We start from the raw sequence: 22,028 nt of genomic DNA, 5'->3' as shown, positions 1-22,028 counted from the left end.
TATCCAAATCAAAATAGGTCCAAATGTTGAGGAAAAACATAGGAGCTGTTGGCCATATATAAAATGCCAGTTTATAAACCATTATGTCAAGTTCAAGTGGAGTGGAATGGTTTGTAAAGAGGTTTGTGGATACCAGCTCAGAGCTGTCATTTGTGCTCAGTTCTGTCAGTTTTCATGCAAACTGGCATATGCATATCAGCCACACACATGCTTGTGCATTTTTTTCTGAATGTTTGCTTTAATGTATTCTCTATGACATGACAATTGTAAAAATAAGTATTAAAAAAGATGTTCAGAGAAGTAAACTACATACTGCAATGTGAGTGTTGTCTTGAATCATATGCTGTCAGAGGTGCTTTTTGAAATTTCACTGAGGTGTCTGCCAGCTTCTTCAGTGTTAAGTACATGTCACAACGACAGATACCTTCTGCTTTCAACTACTATGGAGAAAAGAGGTTGGACTCCACATTGTGCAAAAAAATGTGAGACTGATCAGTGCATATAGTAGTAAGTAGTAATTTTAAATACTGCCACAAGACAAAAGTTGTTCTGATCAGATCCAAGCACAAAATTTGCATGTAATTGCTTCGGGTTTTTGTAGGTCCCCAAAGCCATCATTTCAGCTTGATGCATATATATGTGATATGTTTCTCTTAAATCAGCCTTTTTATAGATACCTGTGCTAAACATCCTAAAATATATTTCAGTGACAATGATATGCTGTCATACTTTTGGTAACTGGGGTTAAGAAATCATTTCTGAAAATTATCTGGCTGAATCATAATGATCCATTGACTAAAAAAGATCTGGCTGCTCTTATATTTTTCATTTCCAAATTTAGGGGAGAGCTTATCAGGAATGCCTGATTGTATCATTCTTTCTAGTGCAGAATGAGAGCTGCACCTCAACAGAATAGGTAGTTGGTACTTCTAGTTTTGGTCTCAAGTGCTTCTGAAGAGATCAGTCTGAAACCAAATTTCTAAACAGTATTCCTCACTTAAAGCATATACACATGGGACATATATTTAGGTGAAAAGTGGTAACTTCAGTTATATCTCTGAATTTCCTAACATCAGGTAAGTAGAAATAGAATGCTTAGAAATAACCAGCTTTTAGGATAAAGAATTAATAGTAAGACACGCAATGATTTGGAGAGTTGTGAATACTGAGATTACAATGTTCAGGGACTTTAAAGAACTGTAAATTAATGTTTGTGTGTCTTCCAACTTAGTAATTCAGCTTCACTTTTTAAACTTTTTTTCCTCAGAGAAAGCAATCTTTGGGCTAGGAATACTTCAGAGGTTGCTTCTGCAAAAAAATTTTATTCCTTCCTTAAAAATTGCAATCACACCTATTTGTTTTTGTTAAGGTTATTTTCAGAAATTATAAACTTGGCTTTTGCTGCATCCCTATCGCTTTAAGTATTCTAGTGTAGCTGTTCTTTCTGTTGGTGTAAATTAGGAACTTTTAAAAGGGATGTAATACCTAAAGGAAATGTCTGTGAAAACCAACTAAAATGCAGTAAAATCTCTGTGTTATTATGGGTCTCCACCATCACAGTTATTTTTCTCAGGCTGCTACATGTAAAATGTTAGTAGAAAATAGCTAGCTCTATAGTAGGATTTGTACAGCTCACAGAGCTTTGTTAAAAAGCTTTTCCTTACGCATCAGCACACAGGAAACATGAATGCCAAATACCTTCATATTCCATATCAGTGGTAGGATATTTTTCTAAACTTGGTCCTATAGCACAATAGATTTGATTAAAGATAGCAAATGTCAGCTTGTACAGTTAGAAATCCCAGTATTTGACCTGGATGTAATAAGTAAATCATTCAAAATGTTTATTTCTTTTCATCCAGAGACTGCTTAATCTGTGATCTTGAAAAATGTTATTCTTAGGTATGTGTTCTGTGAAATGGAATATTGAAGCTTTAGGTTGTGACTTCAGCAATGTCACTCTAGGTTAGCATTTGCTTAGCAGTCTTGTGGAAAAACACTGGCTCAGCTGGTCGGCCTGTAACATTATCTATTCAAGCTTGTGTTTTCTGCAAAGCCCCTAAGTATTTTAAATCCTATTTTTAGACATGTGAGTGACTCATCTGCCTAAAGTACTTGCTTAAGTGCTGTGCAGAGTTGGGCCAGAGAGGTACTGGCAGGATGAACTTGCTTCCACTGCCACACCAGTGTTCTTCCTCTTCATCGACTGAGTGTTTTGAGACTCAGTAGAGACCATGTAAAATTGAATTTCCAGTAGCCTTTGTGAAGAAGAGGCCATGGTTAAATCTGCACATGCTGTCTATCACTAATTCTTTCTGCTGAGATATCTAGTGCATTTTTAGTGTTAATTTTATTATGTGCCTGTGTATACAAGTTACTTGTTAGCTAAACAAGACTGTACCTATGCATTTTTATGTCTTGTATTGAGTTTGTTGGTTGGAATTTTTTTAAACATCGAAAGAAATGAGAATTAGAGGCTTTCTTGAGTTTGTTGGGTTTTTTTCTTTGAATGGTTTAAACATTAAAATAAACAGCCTTTTTTACTTAATTATTTTTTACTTTTCTCCCTAAGGAAGAAATATCATGTACTCAAACTCTTTGATATTTATGATTGTTTCTAAGTCTTCCTGCTTCCATCACTTGAAAAAGTTTGGGTTTTGTCCTGACCCAGAGCTTTAGCTCTTCTGAAATCTTTATTTTTACTTTAGTCCTTGTTTTGTCCCTATTTCTTAGCTTTCTTGCATCATTTGGATAGACAGTGGTTGATAATATATAGGGTTATAGGAAATTATAAAAAAAGCTTCTATAATGAGTCTTTCTGGAATAGGTTCTTAAACATTCTACCTGCTTTACTCCTGATTAACTTGACTCTCTTTTTTTTGGCATGCTGAGAATCACAGTGATGCATCATGTGTGCTAACTAATGCTCCTGCTCCACTTACGAGAATTTTACAGCTCCTGAAGTGTTGCATTTCTGTGTTTGCTCTCAAGCTTTTTTTGCGGAGTGAATTCGAGAAGCAGACTTGCTCCTTTGACCTTGATACTCTTTTTCCCATAGTAACATACCCCCCGCCCCCAACCCCCCAAATGTAAAGACGGGCTTTGCTCTGACAGATGTGTCAGCTGACTTGTGGGATGAAGAATTGGTTAATCACCCATAGGAGGTGACAACTTGTAGGCCCAGGCAATTAGGGTCAACTAGTCTGTATTAGTTGCATCTGCCAAAAAACCAGGAGGATGTAGAGGAAAGCCTGGAAATAACAGAAGGATAAGAAGAGAACAATGCTTAGGCATGTGCTAGAATTTATCCTTCATCAATGAAGAATCTATGACAAAAATTTTCTTTAAAGGGTTTTTTTTCAAGGCTGGCTGGTGGACAGGCTGCTTCTGATAAGATGGTTGGATTGTCAACAGTTAACTACGCGGTTTGCATTGGAGAATTGCATTTCTACCCCGTCTTGTTTCAGCAACTCTTTTTCTGTAGTGTAGTACAGGAATTGTAAAAACAGCATAATAAATAAAGGAGTCGCCGACTTTATGATGCAGAAAGCATGCTTTATTTCAAATGAACAATTCTATCTCAAGGAGGTTCGACAGCTACCAAGCTCTATTACTACATTAGGAGAACTAAAGCAAATTGAAGTGCAGGCTGGTATTTGATGTTGTAGCAACAGTTTGTTTTCAAACTGTGGTTCATTGCTTAGTTGCCTGGAAGTGACTACTGGGTGTCTAATACTACCACACAAACTCAATCACTGCACCCTAAGAACCTCCGAGATGGGGTACTGCTGCTGCACTTGAGTACCTAAATAGCTTTGTTGATTAAGGGGATGGCCAGGTGATGTTACTTTTTAAAAAGCTATTCAGGCAGTCAATATGTCAGAAACAGTACACAGACAGTGGGTGAACAAAGTGCTGGCCGCTCACACTTTGTCCAGAAATTGTCAGTCAGGTATGAAAATTATGACATAATCAGATCCAATGTAAAACATTAAAGCAATGCTTACAGGAGGGTAATTGCAAACATCACCAGTGCCTTACATTTCTGATTCAACATAAATAATTGTGCACGTATGAAATACTGTGCACAGTATCATGTCTTAGGTGTAGGTAATCTTCAACAGGGAGCCTCTCTACCTGTTGAGGCATTCTTAGACATCAACAATGAGTTGAGGCACAAAAATTAGTTAAATGTTGAGCAGGGTAGTCGTTTGCTAGGAAACTTTCCCCTGCCAACTGTTAGTTCCAAAAGTTACGTTTCAAAATGTCATAAAATAAACGGTACAAAACTTCATAACCGTTAACTTCGGCTATATACAGTATGTACATGTCAGTGAAAAAAGTGGTTTAAATTCTTAGGTCAATAATGACTATAAGTCATAATGTATAGCTCTGGACTTTGTCTCGTTCAGGTAGGTAAAAAAATATTTTTCTTTTATATTTACATATCAGATATTTCAGTCCATATATGAGTCACTTGTAAAAATACAAGTGTAAATAATACAGATTAAGCTCTCTAAGGTGATCGGATATTTATATTCACAGTGGCAGAATCGGTACCAAACTCATTCCCTAAATTCAGAGTATAAAGTCCACCGTCGTTCTTCTGGACATCCATGATGATCAGGGTGGTTAGATCTTCACTTGTTTCGATGTGGAATCTGCCTTGCTGGTCCTGACTAGTAATTTTTCTCCCTTTGCAGTACCATGTTATTTCAGGAGCAGGTTCACCCGAAAAGGCACAGGATAGTGTGAGAACTTTTCCTTCATCAATGCTGATATCAGATGGGAGAGCTTCAATTTTGGGTGGTACTCCTTTATAAAACAGGAGAAGAAATACCAAGTTAGTCTGTTTTCACTAAGCCATGCAGCAGCTTTACTCTGAGGACTACTTCAGGATAGCTGAAGCACTAACTCTACCAATAATTGTAATGCTCACCTCTCAGACCTGATTTAAGCATTTTACTAGTTGAACTCTCCAGTTGAGCCATACTAGATTTCCCCATAATACTGCTGGAGCTCATCTCTACAAAGGATTCTTTCATGGAGGACATGCTTTTGGCAGACATGCTTTCAAATTTCATTTCAGTCATGCTGCTACTGCTGAAACTGCTGAATGAAGCCTCTTGTTTAGAAGAAGCCATTTGAAAGGACTGAGAAGAAAAACTTTCGTGCATGCTTGCGTCGCCACTGGTCTTCAATACTACCTCTTTCGGAGGTTCTTCAACTAGAGCTGAGGAGCATTGCAAACATAGAAGGAAAAAGCAACAACATCACATTAACGAACAAAGTCATGCAGTTCTGTATGGTTAATTTTATAAAAATGAAGATGGCATACTTTGCTTTCAATGGAAAACTGCAGTGGAGCATATAATTGTTTACAATTATTTAATTCAAGATATCCAAATCACAAGCAGTAATTTGGAAATTAAAAAAGAGGCAATGAAACTTACAGTATGTATGAGCTCCAAGGAAAAACATACATACTTAAGAAAAAACAGGTCACCACACGATGTTTCTTATTAGAGCCATTACTAGAATTAGACACTGAAAAATTGTGTGTGTTCAGTTCATATTTGTAGAAGCTGTGAAACATTTTCAAGTTCTTACAAACATAGAATAGTAAAATCTATATTTCACTGAATTGTTCTGTAGCTATAAAGGGCAACAGGAAAGCTCAATCACTGCAGCTTTGCTTTAAACCCAAACGCAGTCATACAAGCAAATCACAGCCACCCCTTGATGCTAGGAACTGGGGTATGGTATAGCTAATAAAATACCAAACCCAGTTCAATTTAAGTTGCCATAAAATTTTTTGACTGTGGAATGACTTTGTTTTATTGTAATAGATTTTGTTAGTAAATAAGGAAAGAATAATTACCAGCACCAAGGTCTTAACATACTCATCCTAGAACTAATGCTCATAGCTTTCTCTTAACATGCACCTGTTGATGTAATAGAGCATGCCTGTGCAACTCTGTGGGTGTTAGAAAGATTTCTAATGCTGTTTTAGGGCTGTATATGTAATATACAAAAGAAATAAGAACTTCTTAAAATACCTAAGTCAATGTTACCAGTGGCTTTTATCGTAAGTCATTTTAGTAGACACACCACAGCAAAAAGTTGTGACTATTCTGAACACGAGACCCAAAGAACAAACTTACGGAGTACGGTCAAAGATGCTGTAGCAGAGCACTGCCCATGGTAATTTTTTGCCTTGACTGTGTATTTTCCAGTGTCACTCAGTGCTGCATTTCGAATCTCAAGAGAATATATATTTTTAGAGCGAGATACTCTGAGGTGTGATGAAACTGCAATCTAAGGAGGGGAAAAAAATGATTTCATTAAGATCAATTTTATGAATAATTCTAATATTTCAAGTAAATATAGTAAATGATTACTTACAGGTTGATTATTCTTTAACCACTCAACTTCAGGAGAAGGATCCCCAGAAACTTCACAGGTGAACAACACGTCTTGTCCTTCATTGACATTTTGAGACTTAGGCTGAATGACGAATGCTGGTTCACTGGAGCGCTCTTTAGAAAGAGTCATAACATACTGGCATTTAATAATGCCTTTGTCAGTTTTACCCTCACAGGTGAGTATACCTTCATCCTTATTACTGGCCGTTTTGATAGTTAGCGTGTGATCACTTCCAGAAACACCGTATCTGTAATCATCTGAATTTCTCAGCTCCATTCCATTCAGCACCCATTTTACTTCAGAGGCACCAGGAATGTTGGCTTTCAATGTCACTTTCTGCCCTTCAGACACTGTCATTTTAGTTGAAGAAGCTGTAATTTCTGCTTTCAGTTGTTTGACATCTTCCGTAACAACTGACTTTTTAATGACTTCTTGAATTGCAGATTTCTCTTCAGTTGCCACTGCTGATTTCTTCTGGGTGGAAACCATAAGCAACTCATCTTCTTTCTGAACTCTTTTATGAGATTCAGATACACCTCTTACCTGGGAATGGATATTTTTAAATACTTGGCCGGTAAACTGGAAGTTAGTTTTTGAAACGCCTCCTTCCCCAATAATTTCACAGGTGTATTCTCCTTTATCAGATTCCATGAGCTCATGGATTTTGAGCTCATAAGTGCCATCTGCTGCATAATGAAACTTGAAATGATGGTCTTCTTTCAGTTTTTTACCATCCTTATACCAAGCCACTTCTCTGACACTTAAAACATTGCTTTCAACTGCACAGGATAACTTTACCTTATCTCCAAGAGTTTCTGCTTTCAGATGCTGTTTTATCTTTGGTGGAGAAGCAGTTGGTAATTGTACTTTCTCTGCTGGTACCATTTTGTCTCCAGGTGGTGACTTAGCTTTTGGGGGACCGCTGATGGGTTCAGGAGATTTCACTCGTTTAGGAGACTTAACTGGCTCTGGTGACTTTACACGAGGCTCAGGAGATTTGATCCTTGGAGGTGATGTAATTGTTTTTTCAGGAATTTTTGTTCTTTGAATGGTCAAAGTAAAATGTGCTTCCTGTCTTCCTTCAGAGTTTTCCACCACAACAGTGTAACTTCCTTCATCTGACATCTGGACTGAAGAAATTTCAAAGATAGACTTGTACTGTGTTCGTGTTACTTGGAAGCGCCTTGAAGAAACAATAGGTTGGCCTGTACGGAGCCATGTTATTGTTGGTGCTGGTTCACCATCAACATCACAGGAAAATCTTGCAGTCTCCCCTTCAGAAACTGTGATTGACCGTGGCTTTGTAAGGATTGTTGCTGGTAAAGTGCTTTTAAATGCCTTGTGTACAGTCCTTTCTTCCAACGATTTTTCTTCAGCTGCAGTGACTTTTTCTTCAGCAGCAGCATAGTGTTCATAGGATAAAAGTGATTCTCTTGTTGCTGACACTTCTGATTTGACCTCTCTTACTGAGGAACTTGATTCTGTTGCAGATGCTTTCTTAAATGAGGAGATTGCATATGCCTCTGTTTTTGTCAAGTCAGGTAAAATTGACCTTGGTACTTCTTCATCTCTCCTCTGGGAAGAGTATGTAGTGTAATCTCCTCCCGTAACATCTAGCGTTGCATAATCAGAGCATTCCCCTTTGTAGTTTGTGCACACAGCTCGGTATGTTCCACTGTCATCAATGTGGCAGTCGAGAATCTCCAGAGTTAATACACCACTCGTATTAGTAAAGTGTATCTTCCTGCTCTCTTGAAGCTCAATACCATTGTGGTACCACTTCACTTCAGCAGTTGGTTTTGATTGGACGTTTAGAATGAACCTAGTATTATGGCCACATGGTACCCGGTGTGAGCGCATTCTCAGGGTAATGCGAGGAGCATGGTCAAGGGTGAAAGGCTGCTGAGTCAGAACTTCGTATTTCCTTTCCATCGTTTTTTGAGTTTTCAGAGCAGATTTCATGGACTCATATCTAGAAAAGATATCAAATCTTGCCATCCTCTCAAACCGGGAGAGAGATCTTTCACTAGAGACTGGGCTAGGTGAGCGTGGTCGAGTTCTCTCTGGTGTTGGGGATCTTCTCTCACTTTCTTCAGGAGGCCGTGAGCGAGGTCGAATTAATTCAGATACAGGACGCATCAACTCAATGTAAGTTGGAGAAAGGGATCTTCTTCTCCTTAGTAATCTAGAGGGAGGTGAAAATTCCCTGTGAGCATATTGCACCATTTCTATTTCTTCTTCTTCTTCTGATGTGATCTCAGTTATTTCTCTTTCCCTCCTTCTCCTGAGTCTACTCTTTTCTTCCTCTGCCATATATTTGAGCTCACTCCTGTATTCAGAAAGTCGTTGATCAGTGCCAACAGGACGGAGCAATTCCTCATCCTCCCTCTCATCCATTATTCTTTGCTTCTGTTTAGGCGGTCTGTAGGCAGCCCTGTCGTGACGTTGACGAAGCTCTGCATAGCTTGCACTGGTGTCAGCTTTAGCTGGGATGTGATAGCTTGAATACCTCAGCTCTCTTTTTCTTTCTTCCTCTGAACTGGCCTGTGCTCCTGCAGTAGAATACCGAAGGGCAGATAGTTCAAAGCGTGGGGGGCTTCTACTTGGTGGAGAAGCAGAAAAGCCTAACTCCAGCTCTTCTTCAAGGCGCAGTCTTTCCTCTTCGGTTCTCTTCATGGCTAAGTAGTCATCTATAGGCATGAGCAATTCCTCATCAGACAAATCACCAAGTGATCGTCTTCTTGGTCTATAGTAATATTCATACTCTGGAGATGGGGTCCGCCGGCGTGCTGGTCTCACAATTTCAAGATCATCTTGTGTCAGCTTTGGTATGCGCCATTTAGGCTTGTACTGATCAGAAATGCGTGGCAGTGGCATCACATAGAATTGCTCCCACCTGGAAAGACGTATGCGTTTCTGGCGTTTCTGAACAGTCCTCTCAAGTTTTCCTGGCATTTCATACTGGTCTCGCAGCCTCTTGTACCACTTCATGTCTGAGAGAGGCACAAAGTGTTTAATATGCTGATCTTCCTCAAGAGCAGCGCGCACATGTTTGCGAGGCTCTGGGATCTCATATGGCATACGAAGTCTTCTTTCCTCCTTCTCCTTCTTTTCTTCTTCCTTAATTTCATATTCACCTTTGACGGTCTTTGAGCTAACAGCTGGTTTATATAAGATAGCAGCTTCTCTGAGAGCCTCTTGTGCAGTTTGTGTCAGTGGAACAGCTTCAACCCCAGAAAGGATTTCTGCCATTCGTAAAGTCTTGTCAATTTGCCTTTGTACATGCTTCTCCCGTTCTTCTTCCGTCTTGTACTCACGCTTGACATATTTCAAGCGTTCAACTTTAAGATAAGCCTGACAGCTTGTAGATCCAGCACTGTTTGTAGCAGTAACTCTGTAATAGCCACTGTCTTCTGGTAAAGTATCTCTGATATGCAAAGCATAATAATCTAAACCTTCATGAATTATATCAAAGTTGGGACCAAAGGATAGAGGTTGACCATCTTTCTCCCATGTCAACGTTGGTTTTGGAACACCAGATACCCTGATCTCAAAACTGACATTTTGGCCTTCTTGACATTCAGCATTTGCCAGCAGTCTTTTAAACATTGGCCTGAGTGTGGCATCTGGTGGAGGTGGATGTGGAATCACAGTCAGCTTAGCTTTGCAGCTATCCTCACCATATTTATTGCGTGCCACAATACTGTATTCAGCATCATCCTCTTCAGTGACATTATTGATGAGAAGTTGATAAAGACCCTTGTCTGATTCAAAAGTATACTTCCTATCATCATCCCCAGGTTTGATTTTCTGGCCTGATTTGTACCATGTTAAGCGAGGTTCTGGGTGAACTGTTATAGTTACTCCAAACCTGACATTTTCTCCAACATATGCAGTGCGGTTATACAAAGGCAGAGTAAATTCTGGGGGATGCTCTAATAGTCTCATAGTATCAACCCGTCGTTTCACTTTTCTAACAGTTCTGCATCTGTAGTGCTCAGAAATTTCTCTCACACCTTTAACAAAAAGTTCTGCATAAGAGCTGTCTTCACCATAATCATTTACTACCTTGCATCTGTAGGTACCATCATCTGATTTGGAGACATCTTTGACATACATGGTTGCCACACCATCTTCATATTTTATTTCATATTTCTCATTGCTTTCTAATTGCCTCATACCAAAGTACCATGTGACTTGTGTTGACTCATCATAGTTTTCAATCCTACATACATACTTGGCATGGCCTCCTTCTTCTACAACATTATGCTTTATCTGCCCAGCAATAGGTCCAATGTCTATTGGGGCAACTTTAACTTTAGCCACTGTTATGCCTTTCTGGGATCTAATTGCGCCTCCACAGGAAATGCGGGCTACTGACACAACTGTGTTCCACTCCTTCTTTACTAGAGTTTGATAGTAACGCCTGTGCCTCAAGGTCTTAATGGTTTTAGTGCTGGTCTTTTCCGTCTGCTGTTTTAGCCACACATGATTAAGCGCTTCAGCAGCTGTCATCCGAGATTTTCTTTCCTTTACTAGTAGGCGATCAATGAAGTCCATGGCCTCGATGCTTATGTCTTTGAATGCTTCATCATCGAAGAGGTATTCAGCATTTAGAATATTTTCAATAACTTGCTGGTTTGTTTCAGCAATGAAAGGGTTAAGGCCACTGAGAAGTATGTATGTTAGAGCACCAACTGACCACATGTCAGTAGCTGTGCTGACTAAGTCATGGTGATGTACTTCAGGTGCATAATATTCAGGAGAAGTGAACTGCAGTCTAAAGCTGTCTCCAGGCCTCAACTGTCTAGCTTGACCAAATTCAACGATTTTAATTACAGAGCTTCTTCTTGTGAGGTAAATAATATTGTCTGGTTTAATATCAAAATGTCCAATGCTATGACGATGTAAAAATTCTAGTGCATCACAGACCTGGCGTACGTAACTTACTATTTCTCTTTCATTAAGTTCAAATGAAGCTGTGCTGATTCTTTCAAAGATGTCAACCCCGGAAATGAATTCAAAGATCATGACCAGTTCTTCTAGGCTCTCAAATGATTCATGAAGATACAGGATATTTTGGTGCCTAGCAATGTTTAGGATGGAAATTTCTTTCTTTACCAAAACTTGGTCAGCACCCTTTACTTTGACAAACTTGGCCAGGTAAGTCTTTTTCGAAACTGCCTCAACACAGCGGTGTGCAATGCCAAATTGCCCACGTCCAAGCTCTTCTGCAATCATATATTTGTCATAGAGTTCCTTTGTAGAATAGTGAGCTGCTTTAGCTGCCGTAACTTCTCTGGTTTCATCAACTTCTTCATCATAGTTCATTACCCTGGTCTTATCTTCCTTTGTTATAATTGGATCAGTAGGTTCCGAAGGCTGACTTTGGCCAAATTTATTCTCCGCAATTACACGGAACTGGTAGGTGGTCTTGCCAAACAGGTTCACCACTGTGTATCGTGTATCACGAGCTTGTGCAACACGAATCCATCGCTCTGCTGTTGTAGCACGTTTCTCAATAATGTAGTTTATGATCCTGCTTCCACCATCAGTAGCTGGTTCACTCCAGGTTAGGTTTACTGAATCCCTTGAAACATCAGTTACCTTCAGACCTCTTGGTGGATCAGGCACATCAGCCACATCTAATTCAACTGTTTTTTGATCGATTCCAAATCTGTTTTTAGCACAAACAATGTAAAACCCTGCATCTTTTCTGTCAACACCATTTGGGAAAACAAGAGATGTGAATGATCGTGTAACAATGACTTGGTAGTGCCCATTAGTATCGATGAGATCTTGTCCCTTCTGCCATGTGATCACAGGGGGAGGCTTGCCACTGAATGGAATCTTGATGCTCACCACTTCCCCTCGGAGGGCATGAACAGCTCCCATGCCTTCCAGGTTTTTGGGCAAATGAATCTTTGCAGGAACTGGAATAGAATGAGAAAGGAAAAACACATGACAAAAAGCACATGAGAAGAGTCTAAATATTCAAAATAAGAACGAATTTGTCTTGGTTATCAAGACCCTTCATTCACCTTCAACATCCAGAGAGGCAGTGCCAGACACAGATCCTCCTTGGTTGGTAGCTCTAACTTGATATACCGTGGCATCATCATCTGTTACCTTCGTGATGATCAGCTGGTAATATCCACCCTTGAATTCCTGTATCTTGATCTTCTCCCCATCTGGCATGATTTCTTTGCCCTGTCTGTACCACTTGACGATTGGCTTAGGATGACCAGTGACTTTGCAGACAAATGTGGCATTAGCTTGAAATTTCACATTCAGATTCCTTATTTCTTCCTTGAAATGTGGAGCTTTAATTGGTACATCAGATTTTGGAATGACTGGTTGGGATACCTCACTCCACTCACTTTCACCACCAAGATTTTCGCATTTTACACGGAACTCATATTCAAGACCTTCAATAAGATCTTTCACAGAGTAGACTGTTTCACGAATTTCATCTGTTGTTACAGAAATCCACTTGTTTTGTTTTTTCTCACGCTTCTCAAGATAGTAAGTTCTAATCTTTGCACCGCCATCACTTGTGGGTGGTTTCCATGAGACAACACAAGAATCCTTTGTGACAGCACTTGCTACCGGCTGGCCAGGTTGTCCTGGTTTTTCTGTAAAGAATAACAAAGTTCAAAAACTGAAGTGGATTTGCCTTATTAATTAATTACAGGGTATGCTGGTTTTGGCTGGGGTAGATTTAACTTTCTTCACAGTGGCTAATATGGAGCTGTGTTCTGGATTTGTGCTGAACACAGGGTTGATAACACAGAGATGTTTTTTTCATTGCTGAGCAGAGCTTACACAGAGCCAAGGCCTTTTCTGCTTTTTGTACTGCCACGCTAGTGAGGAAATTGGAGGTGCGTGGGAGGGTGGGAGGAAACACAGCCAGGACAGGTGATCCCAACTGACCAAAGGGATATTCCATATGACATCATGCTCAGTATATGAAATAGGGGAAGGGTGGGACATTTGAAGTGATGGCATTTGTCTTCCCAAGCCACTGTTACATGTGATGGGGCCCTGCTCTCCTGGGGATGGCTGAACACCTGTCTCTCCAAGGGAAGCAGGGAATTAATTCCTTGGTTTGCATTGCTGGTGCACACAGCTTTTTCTTTTCCTATTAAATTGTCTTTATCTCAACCCAACAGTTTTCCAGCATTTACCCTTTTGATTCTCTCCCCGATGCCACTGGTGGGGGAATGAGCGAACGGCTGCGTGGGGCTTAGCTGTTGGCTGGCATTAAACGAAAACCCAGGGGCATACAGACATTGATATTTTGGTCTCCACTTACCAAACGGAGGCTTTATAAAAACTACTGATGAGACCTCCAGTGCTTCACTAATGCCGTACATATTCTGAGCAGAAACACGGAAATAATAGCCTGCATTTTCAGTTAGGTTAACAATTCTACACGTTGTGCCTGAAATACTTGAAGATACAAGTTGCCATTCTGCTCCTTCCTTGGCTTCACGTTTCTCTATGATGTAATTGGTTATCATAACACCTCCATCATCCTCTGGTGGTTTCCAGCTTATCACCACAGAATTCTTCAGTATAGACTCTATAACAATTGGCCCTACTGGTTTATCTGGTTTATCTGTACAAGAAAAAGCACAAAATTTTTATTTCTTTTTCCAGTCAATATTTGAGAAAATATTCCACAAAAATACTGAAAATAAAATTAATTACCTTGTATTTCCACATTAAGTGCAGTGTCAACTGTTCCAAATGTGTTACTGAGTTGTACTTTGTACTTCCCAGCATGAGTTTTGTGCTGGACATTTTTAATAGCAAGATGAGTATACTGTTCTGTGTTCTCAATAGTAATTGTTTCTGATCCTCTCAAAGGTTTGTTGCCGTGGAACCAAGTTATTGCTGGTACTGGCCGGCCAATATACACAACGTGAAGGCGGAGGGTGCCACCTGCACCTGCATAGTATTTCTCTTTCAATGGGAAGCCAGGGTGGAACTGAGGAGGAGCCTGCAATAATAGCTTGCCACTAGTTTCAATTTCTCCAACATCATTGGTAGCCATACAAGTGTAGAGACCTTCATCCTCCTGTTCATCTGTCATTACTGTCAGTGTATGATTGCGTCCATCAGATGACATTTTGTATTTTCTGCTTTGTACCAGCTCTTTGCCGAAGCGGTACCATTTAATATCAGGCAAAGGTCTTCCAACAATCTGGCATGTCAGCTGAGCTGCCTCACCCAGTTTAGTTGTAACATCCTGCATTTCTTTTTTTATGGCAGGTGCTTCTCCAGCTGCGACAAAGAAAATTAAGAAAATGATTATGATTACTATGAAATTTTCTTATATTATTAGATTACTGGAAATTAATTTCCATTTATACTTGTCCCTCTTATACTTGAAAGACTGTCCTTTGGGACAGTCATGTTAGCAAATACCATGTAAAACAAATAGGCAGCATGTTAAATGCAGCACCATTGCTTTTGACACAGCAAATCACAACAATATCACAGCAAATGTGACAATATATTTTTGCTTACATGTTAATTTAGTTTTCACTGCCATAGCAGTCCTTCGAGGTCTGCTGAGACCAGTCTGATTTTCTGCAAAAACACGGAACTCATATTCTGTGGCCTCTAGTAAACCTCCTACTGTAAACTGCCTGTCCTTGATGCGTTCCTTATTGCATTTTTTCCAGGTGCTTTCTCCAGACTGGCGATATTCAACCCAATAGCCAAGGATCTCTTTGCCACCATCACTTTCAGGTCGTTCCCATTCTAATGTAATGCTGTCCTTAGATATAGAAGTGATCTCAATTTCTCCAGGTTGGCTTGGTTTGTCTGAAAATTAAAATAGATACAGAAAATCAATTTTTCTCTAAATGCCATAAAGTTGCTATCAAAAGATCTGTTAATGCAGACATTATCTTACCAAATGGATCTTTGCATACAACTGGTTCAGAAGCAGGACTTGCTTCACTTTCACCAATGTCATTTTGAGCAATGACACGGAATTGATATTCAGCATCTGGAACAAGTCCTGTGACTGTGTACATTGTAGTGGTAATCTGTGTCTTATTATGCCGGACCCATTTTTCTGTAGATGTCTCTTTACGTTCAATATAGTAGCCAGTTACACGAGAACCACCATCATCTTTAGGTCTGGACCAGGACAAGTTGACAGAACTCTTTGTAACATCAAGCACTTCAGGTGGGTTGTTTGGAGGCTCTGGAGGATCTATTAATAATTATAATAATAAAAATAATAGAAATAACAGTGATATACCATTAAAATTTCTGCATATATTATTGCATATATTTGCAATATATATGCAATATATATCTGCATATATTTTAAATCATAATGCAGTAACTATGTTTTCAGTCTAGAAGAAAACTTACTTAGAGGTGTCTTTGGTACTGCTGGTTCTTCAGATTTGAGAGATTTGCTAATACCAAAATGGTTTTCAGCAGAAACACGGAAGTGATATTCCACATTTTCTTTGAGCCCTTTCACCACCAGTGATGTCCCTTTCACTCTAGAGTCAACAGTGTACCAGGCAGTCTTCGGCACTTCTCTTCTCTCAACGATATAACCCAGGATATCTGCACCACCGTCATCTGTAGGAGGTCTCCAGCTTACTCTGACAGAACGAGCTTGTAAATCATCATACTCAAGTGGTCCTTCTGGTGGATTTGGAATGCCAATCACTCTGACTTTAATATACACGGCTTTCTTGCCGCACTTGTTTTCAAGTACCAAATCATAGGTGCCTGAATCTTCTCTTTCTGCATCTTTGATCACAAGTTCTGTGTGAGTGTCAGAAGTCGCAATCATGGCCCTCTTGCTGATGTCCTGTCCTTCTTTTGTCCATTTGCATACTGGGATGGGCTTACCCTTAATGGGTATTGTAAGCCTGATTACTCCTCCTTGTCTCACCATGAGACCTTCTTGGTATTTTTCATCAAGTTCATAGTCTGGATATTCTGTAAACAAAAATAACACATCATGCTATGTCCTTCTACAGATGATATCATACCTGCTTTAGGCAAATATTTTTTTAGGACAGCTTTCAACAAGAATTAAGACTTGAAATGTCTTACCAAGCATTTCTGTTATTTTGACTGTTCCTGGCACTTCAGCAGGTTCTCCTGGCCCACCAGCATTACAGGCTAGCACACGGAATCTGTACTCTGCACCCTGGGGAAGATGTGTCAAGGTGTATTCCCGAATCTTGGTTGGCGTAGTATTGCATTTGGTCCATTCAAATTGATCAACCTTCTGCATCTCAATTAAGTAGCCAGTAACTTTAGAACCACCTTCATCTTCTGGTGGACTCCAAGCCAGGGAGACAGATGTTCTTGTAGTATCAGTGACTCTTGGATTCTGAGGTTTACCTGGAGGAGCTGGAAGAGAAGATCAAATAGGAAAGTGGAATATGTTTTTATGAATATCTGAAAGATGAAACTTTCAACTTATGAACTGTAATAAGTCTACAGTGAATTTATACAGGAAAACTTCAAATGAAAGATTTTCACTAATATTTTCCTCGTTTTCTCCAGTCAGAATCTCATTTGTTAATACATCCAGATAAATTTCCAAATTAGAAAAAAGGGTAAATTTTACTAGTGTCATTCTCTTCTACTATAATGTGTTTAATCTTTGTAGGAAATTACCAATTGGATCTCTGGCAACAGCAGATTTGGAAGGACGGCTGGGTTTCCCAGTGCCTCTGGCATTGATTGCTGTGACCCGGTGTTCATATTCTAATCCTTCGACCAGCCCAGTGGAACGGTAACGAGTCATGGTGACTGGAACTTTATTTGCACGGATCCATCTATCTGCTCTAACTTCTTTGCGTTCCACAATATAACCAGTAATCTGTGAGTCACCATCGTCTTCTGGAGGATACCAAGTCAATGTCATGCCGTCTCGAGAGATATCAAACACTTCTGGAGTGCCAGGAGGACCAGGAATACCTGTAAAAATATGACATGGAATTAGTGAAGAAAGCATCAGATTACTCTACACATTAGTAGTATGTGATATATTGTGAACAACAATGTAATATCAATGTCTTATCAAACTCTCTTCGTAGCAGATATCTGAGCAATTTACAAATTGGGTCAGTGAAAAACTTCTGGTTTTGTAATGGGGTAAAGCAATTTTTCAAGACTAAAGGTAGACCTGAGCAGAAAATCCAACTTTACCATCCATGTTCTGTGCAGTACATCTATATTACACATACAGATTTATGGATGTCATTCTTCTTTGGATTACTGTGCATCATAATATACCATTCTAGCTGGCAAAAGGAAGTAGCAACATCTAGAAAATTCTAGTATATGTGTGGATATATAAGCCCATTTAAAGATATATTTTTAATTTTAAAGGTAGAGAATGAACAACAGTTCAGACTTACGGATTCTGCTCTTGCATTCTATGATTTCAGACTGCAGGTAAGATCCAATTCCAAAGCGATTTGTAGCAGCTACACGGAACACATATTCTGCACCTTCAACAAGTCTGGTGAACTTAAATGTTGTCCTGGTTACTGACTCTGAAACTGGCAACCATCCAGGACGATGAGCATCACGCTGTTCTACCACATACCCACTAAGGGTAGCTCCACCATCCAGCTCAGGTGGCTCCCAGGAGATGGTTACATAATTTGAATCAATTTCATCAATTCTGATAGGTCCAACAGGTGGTCCAGGCTTGTCTAGGGGGAAAAAAAAAAAAAAGAAACTTACAAAACAGGTGGAAAAAAGGAATCACATTTCTCATGTAAAAGTTGAAATGGAGAAATTTCATGGACAATTATTTTCATGAATTCTTACCAAGGATTATAACCTTTACTGTATCGGTAACTGTTCCAGTTGTGTTCTTCAGTTCAAGTGTATACTCCCCAGTGTCATGTATGGTGGTCTCACGCACAGTTAATTTGGCAATTTTGGCAGCAGTCTCCATTTTGATGCGTTCTGATTCTTTTAGTTTAGAACCAGCAAAGAACCAAGATGCAGCTGGAGGTGGTCGTCCTTCAATTGGAATGGCTAATTCAATGGGCTTGCCAGCAGGTACGTGGATTGTCTTCTGAGGTATTCCAGTAAAGTCAATTGTTGGTAGAACTAAGGAGAGCAAATAATTGATATTTTAAATACCTGTTTTATAACTATCACATTCATTTGGTGTAAGCTTGACCCTATTGTTTTCAACAGTAGACACCTACCTTTTTGGTCTTGAACTGTCACTGCTGTGACAATCTCTCGTGGTTCCGACACGCCCTTCTGATTCTGTGCTCTGACCCTGAACAAGTACTGTTCACCTTCATTGAGAGAGATAATGGTATGTTCATAGACGGTAGGCTTCAATGTCACTACCTTCAACCATCTTTCTGTTCCAGCTTTGCTGGCCTCAATAACATAGCCAGTCAATCTGCTGCCGCCATCGTGCAGTGGTTTCTCCCAAGCAAGTGTAACAGTTGACTTAGTGGTGTCAATCACTTCGAGTTTTTGTGGTACCATGGGGACATCAGATACCAGTACTGCATCAGATGTTTCACAGCCTTCACCAATGCCATAAATATTTTCTGGTAGTACTCTGAAATAGTACAAAGCTCCTTCCAGAAGTCCAGTAACTCTATAAAATGTCTTACTGCATTTGATAGTGACAGTCTTATAAGCTCTCATGGAAGCTTCACGTTTCTCAATTATGTAATTGTTGACTGGGGCTCCACCGTCAATGACTGGAATGTCCCAAGTAAGTGTCACAGAATCTTTTGATGCTTCCTTAACTCTCACTGCAGGTGGTGGACCAGGTGTATCTAAAACAAACAAACAAACAAACTAATTTTTTCCCTTTTTGGATCCTTTCATTTTACAGTAAATAACTACTTCTGCATAAAACAAAAATGGGATTTGATTTGTAAACTAGCACAGCTCCAGAAATTTTCCTTTGGATTAGATTGTTTCCCTGACTCCTCAAACATTCTCATGTTATTTAAAATGCAAACATCCTTTGGAAATGAATGAGACTTATTTCTGAGCAATGAGCACACAGAGTGGCATAATGCTCATATGCAACTGTAGCAGTACTTACCATACACTTTCACAGAAATAGTTGCAGATTTTTTTCCTGATTGATTTTCAGCCTCAATGATGTATTTTCCAGCGTCATACCGATTAACTTTATCCACAATAAGTAGAGTGTAGCTGTCGGTAGTATCAATAATGCCTCGACTTACAAGGTCAACACCCTGCTTGCTCCATGTGATTACAGGAGCAGGTCTGCCAGATACAGAGACCATTAGGCGCAGGGAACCACCAGCTCTGACTGTAACTGTCTTCTTCAGATCATCAGCAAGCTCAAGTTCAGGTATTTCTGACGAAGGGTATAAGAAACATGGAATTAGTTAATCTCATAGAAGTTTTAAAGGAAAATATACATTCCTTAAAATATACATTAAGTTTTCAAATTACCTATTCTTTCCACAGGTTCTATTTCTGCTGATGATTCACTAAATTCGCTCATACCATTCACATTTGTTGCAGCGACTCTGAATTGGTATTTCTGGTTTGTTTTAAGACCAGTCACAGTGAACTCAGCATTCCTCAGAGTGGCAGTTGTATGTGGTCGATACCACTGTTCACTACCTTCTTCTTTCATTTCAAGAACATAGCCTAAGAGGTCAGCACCACCATCATATGTGGGCTTTGACCATGCTAAACTTATGCTGTGCTTTGTAGTATCCACAACTCTTGGAACTGAAGGTGATGCAGGAGTATCTTTGAAAAAGAAGAAAATGCATTTTACATTGTTGCAGAAAACATTTTACAGTCAAAACCGACTTCCAGACAGCTAATCCTGGGAAATGCATTTAAGATGAACTATAACTGTTTTTAATTTATTCCAATACTAGCTAGTTCAGTGAGTTTATGTGTGGTTATGGGCTTCTTAGTTAAAGTGTCAATGTGAGTTTATGTTCCATTATTATAAATAAATATTAAAATATGTTTTAAATATTGTAACTTACATGATGGTTCTTTACATAACATGTATTGTGAAGCTTCACTAGGTTCACTGTTTCCAGCAGCATTCACTGCAGTGACACGGAATTGGTACTGGCTCCCTTCCATGAGACCGGTGACTTTCAGTCTAGTATCATAAATGGTGTAATCTCTATTCACTCGTGTCCAGCGCAGACTTTTTCTTTCACGTTTGTCCACAAGATAGTCCTTAATCTCACTGCCACCATCTGATTCTGGTTTCGACCACTGAATGATGATATGTTCCTTGCCGACACTCACTTCTTCAGGAGGACCAGGCTGTGTTGGAATAGCTATTTTTTTAAAGGTGAGAAAAAAATATTATTGTTCAATACACTGTGTATCCATGAGAATTATTCCACAAATTCTGACGCAGAATGGAAGGTAGTAACACTCACTGAAAGCATTTTTGGCTATCACAGGTTCTGTTTCAAGTGGAACACCCGGTCCATATTTGTTGACAGCTCTCACACGGAAGATATATTCATTATTTTTAATAAGTTTTGTTACCACAGTTGATAAAGTCTGGCATTCAGCCTCAACAATAACCCAGTGAAGTCTGCTGGTTTCACGCCTTTCTATCATATAGTGAGTGATTTCTGCACCGCCATCTTCCTCAGGAATATTCCATGCCAGAGTACATTTCTCTTCTGTTACTCTGCTAACTGTGATTTTGCCTGCACATGGGCCTGGTGAATCTGTGTAGGAATCAAAATAAGTATTGTTAATAGCAGCTAAGGAAAAGCATCTCATTTAAAAGAATGTGGGTTTTTTTAGTATACTAAGTATTAATACTAATCACGGGATACATACCAAGCACTTTGACAAGAACAGAAACTTGTTTCATCCCACTGGCATTTTTAACAGTTAGGGTATATTTTCCACTATCACTTCTGTCACAGAACTTGATAATTGCAATAGCTCGTTTGCTGGTGTATTGCAGAGATATCTTTTCACATAGCTCCAGTTCCCTGTCACCTTTGGACCAGAAGACTTTTGGTTCTGGTTTTCCACCAATAGCTGCATCCAGAACAAGATCTGATCCAGCCCTAATGCTCAAAACTTCTCCCTGAAGTCTGGCATCAAGTTCAGCCTTTGGTGGTGCTGGAAAAAAGAGATTTGAAAAAAAATTACATGACAGTACTAAAAATAGAATGTTATGTTTTCAATTGTTCCAAGTAAATATTCCTTACTGTATTCATCTTTGCAAATGACAGCACCAGTTGATTCAGATCCTTTGCTAATCACACCAGCAGCATTCTTTGCTAGTACACGGAATTCATAGGCTTCATCTTCACTAAGAGCTGTCACAGTAAAAAAGTTTTCTGAGACAATGGTATAATTGCATTTCAGCCAACGTCCATCACCAGATTCATTATATGGTTTGCGCTCAACAATATATCCGACAATTTTGCTTCCACCATCATAAAGTGGAGGTGACCAGCTCAGCGACACTGTGGATCTGGTGACATCTGTTACTTCTGGTCTTCCTGGTGGATCTGGAGGAATAAAGCAGAAAAAATGAGAAATGCAATCCTATTTTAGCTTAAATAACAATGTAA

General features: G+C 39.4%; 1 protein-coding gene across 34 annotated transcripts in view; it reads right to left on the bottom strand.

The window, feature by feature from the left end:
- Positions 1 to 3,534: 3,534 nt before the first annotated feature.
- TTN (titin) overlaps positions 3,535 to 22,028 on the bottom strand; it is a 245,121-nt gene continuing 226,627 nt past the window's right edge. For 33 of the 34 annotated variants that reach the window (XM_082285106.1, XM_082285134.1, XM_082285109.1 and 30 more), the window contains 21 exons: positions 21,660 to 21,965; positions 21,280 to 21,570; positions 20,865 to 21,164; positions 20,454 to 20,759; positions 19,900 to 20,205; positions 19,520 to 19,801; positions 18,651 to 19,244; positions 18,262 to 18,549; positions 17,844 to 18,143; positions 17,098 to 17,400; positions 16,525 to 16,827; positions 15,823 to 16,407; positions 15,353 to 15,658; positions 14,962 to 15,261; positions 14,140 to 14,715; positions 13,742 to 14,047; positions 12,468 to 13,061; positions 6,406 to 12,359; positions 6,165 to 6,318; positions 4,940 to 5,233; positions 3,535 to 4,815 (listed from right to left, as the gene is read on the bottom strand). In XM_082285106.1, the coding sequence (XP_082141232.1) occupies positions 4,517 to 4,815; positions 4,940 to 5,233; positions 6,165 to 6,318; positions 6,406 to 12,359; positions 12,468 to 13,061; positions 13,742 to 14,047; positions 14,140 to 14,715; positions 14,962 to 15,261; positions 15,353 to 15,658; positions 15,823 to 16,407; positions 16,525 to 16,827; positions 17,098 to 17,400; positions 17,844 to 18,143; positions 18,262 to 18,549; positions 18,651 to 19,244; positions 19,520 to 19,801; positions 19,900 to 20,205; positions 20,454 to 20,759; positions 20,865 to 21,164; positions 21,280 to 21,570; positions 21,660 to 21,965 (12,947 nt within the window). In that variant the 3' untranslated portion in view covers positions 3,535 to 4,516. The remainder of the gene's footprint in view (positions 4,816 to 4,939; positions 5,234 to 6,164; positions 6,319 to 6,405; positions 12,360 to 12,467; positions 13,062 to 13,741; positions 14,048 to 14,139; positions 14,716 to 14,961; positions 15,262 to 15,352; positions 15,659 to 15,822; positions 16,408 to 16,524; positions 16,828 to 17,097; positions 17,401 to 17,843; positions 18,144 to 18,261; positions 18,550 to 18,650; positions 19,245 to 19,519; positions 19,802 to 19,899; positions 20,206 to 20,453; positions 20,760 to 20,864; positions 21,165 to 21,279; positions 21,571 to 21,659; positions 21,966 to 22,028) is intronic. The other variant, XM_082285116.1, reaches the window with a different exon arrangement.

The sequence above is a fragment of the Coloeus monedula genome (assembly GCF_965178545.1).
Source record: "Coloeus monedula genome assembly, chromosome: 7".
In the NCBI taxonomy this organism is placed as follows: Eukaryota; Metazoa; Chordata; class Aves; order Passeriformes; family Corvidae; genus Coloeus; species Coloeus monedula.
This window is presented reverse-complemented; position numbering and strand designations above follow the sequence as displayed.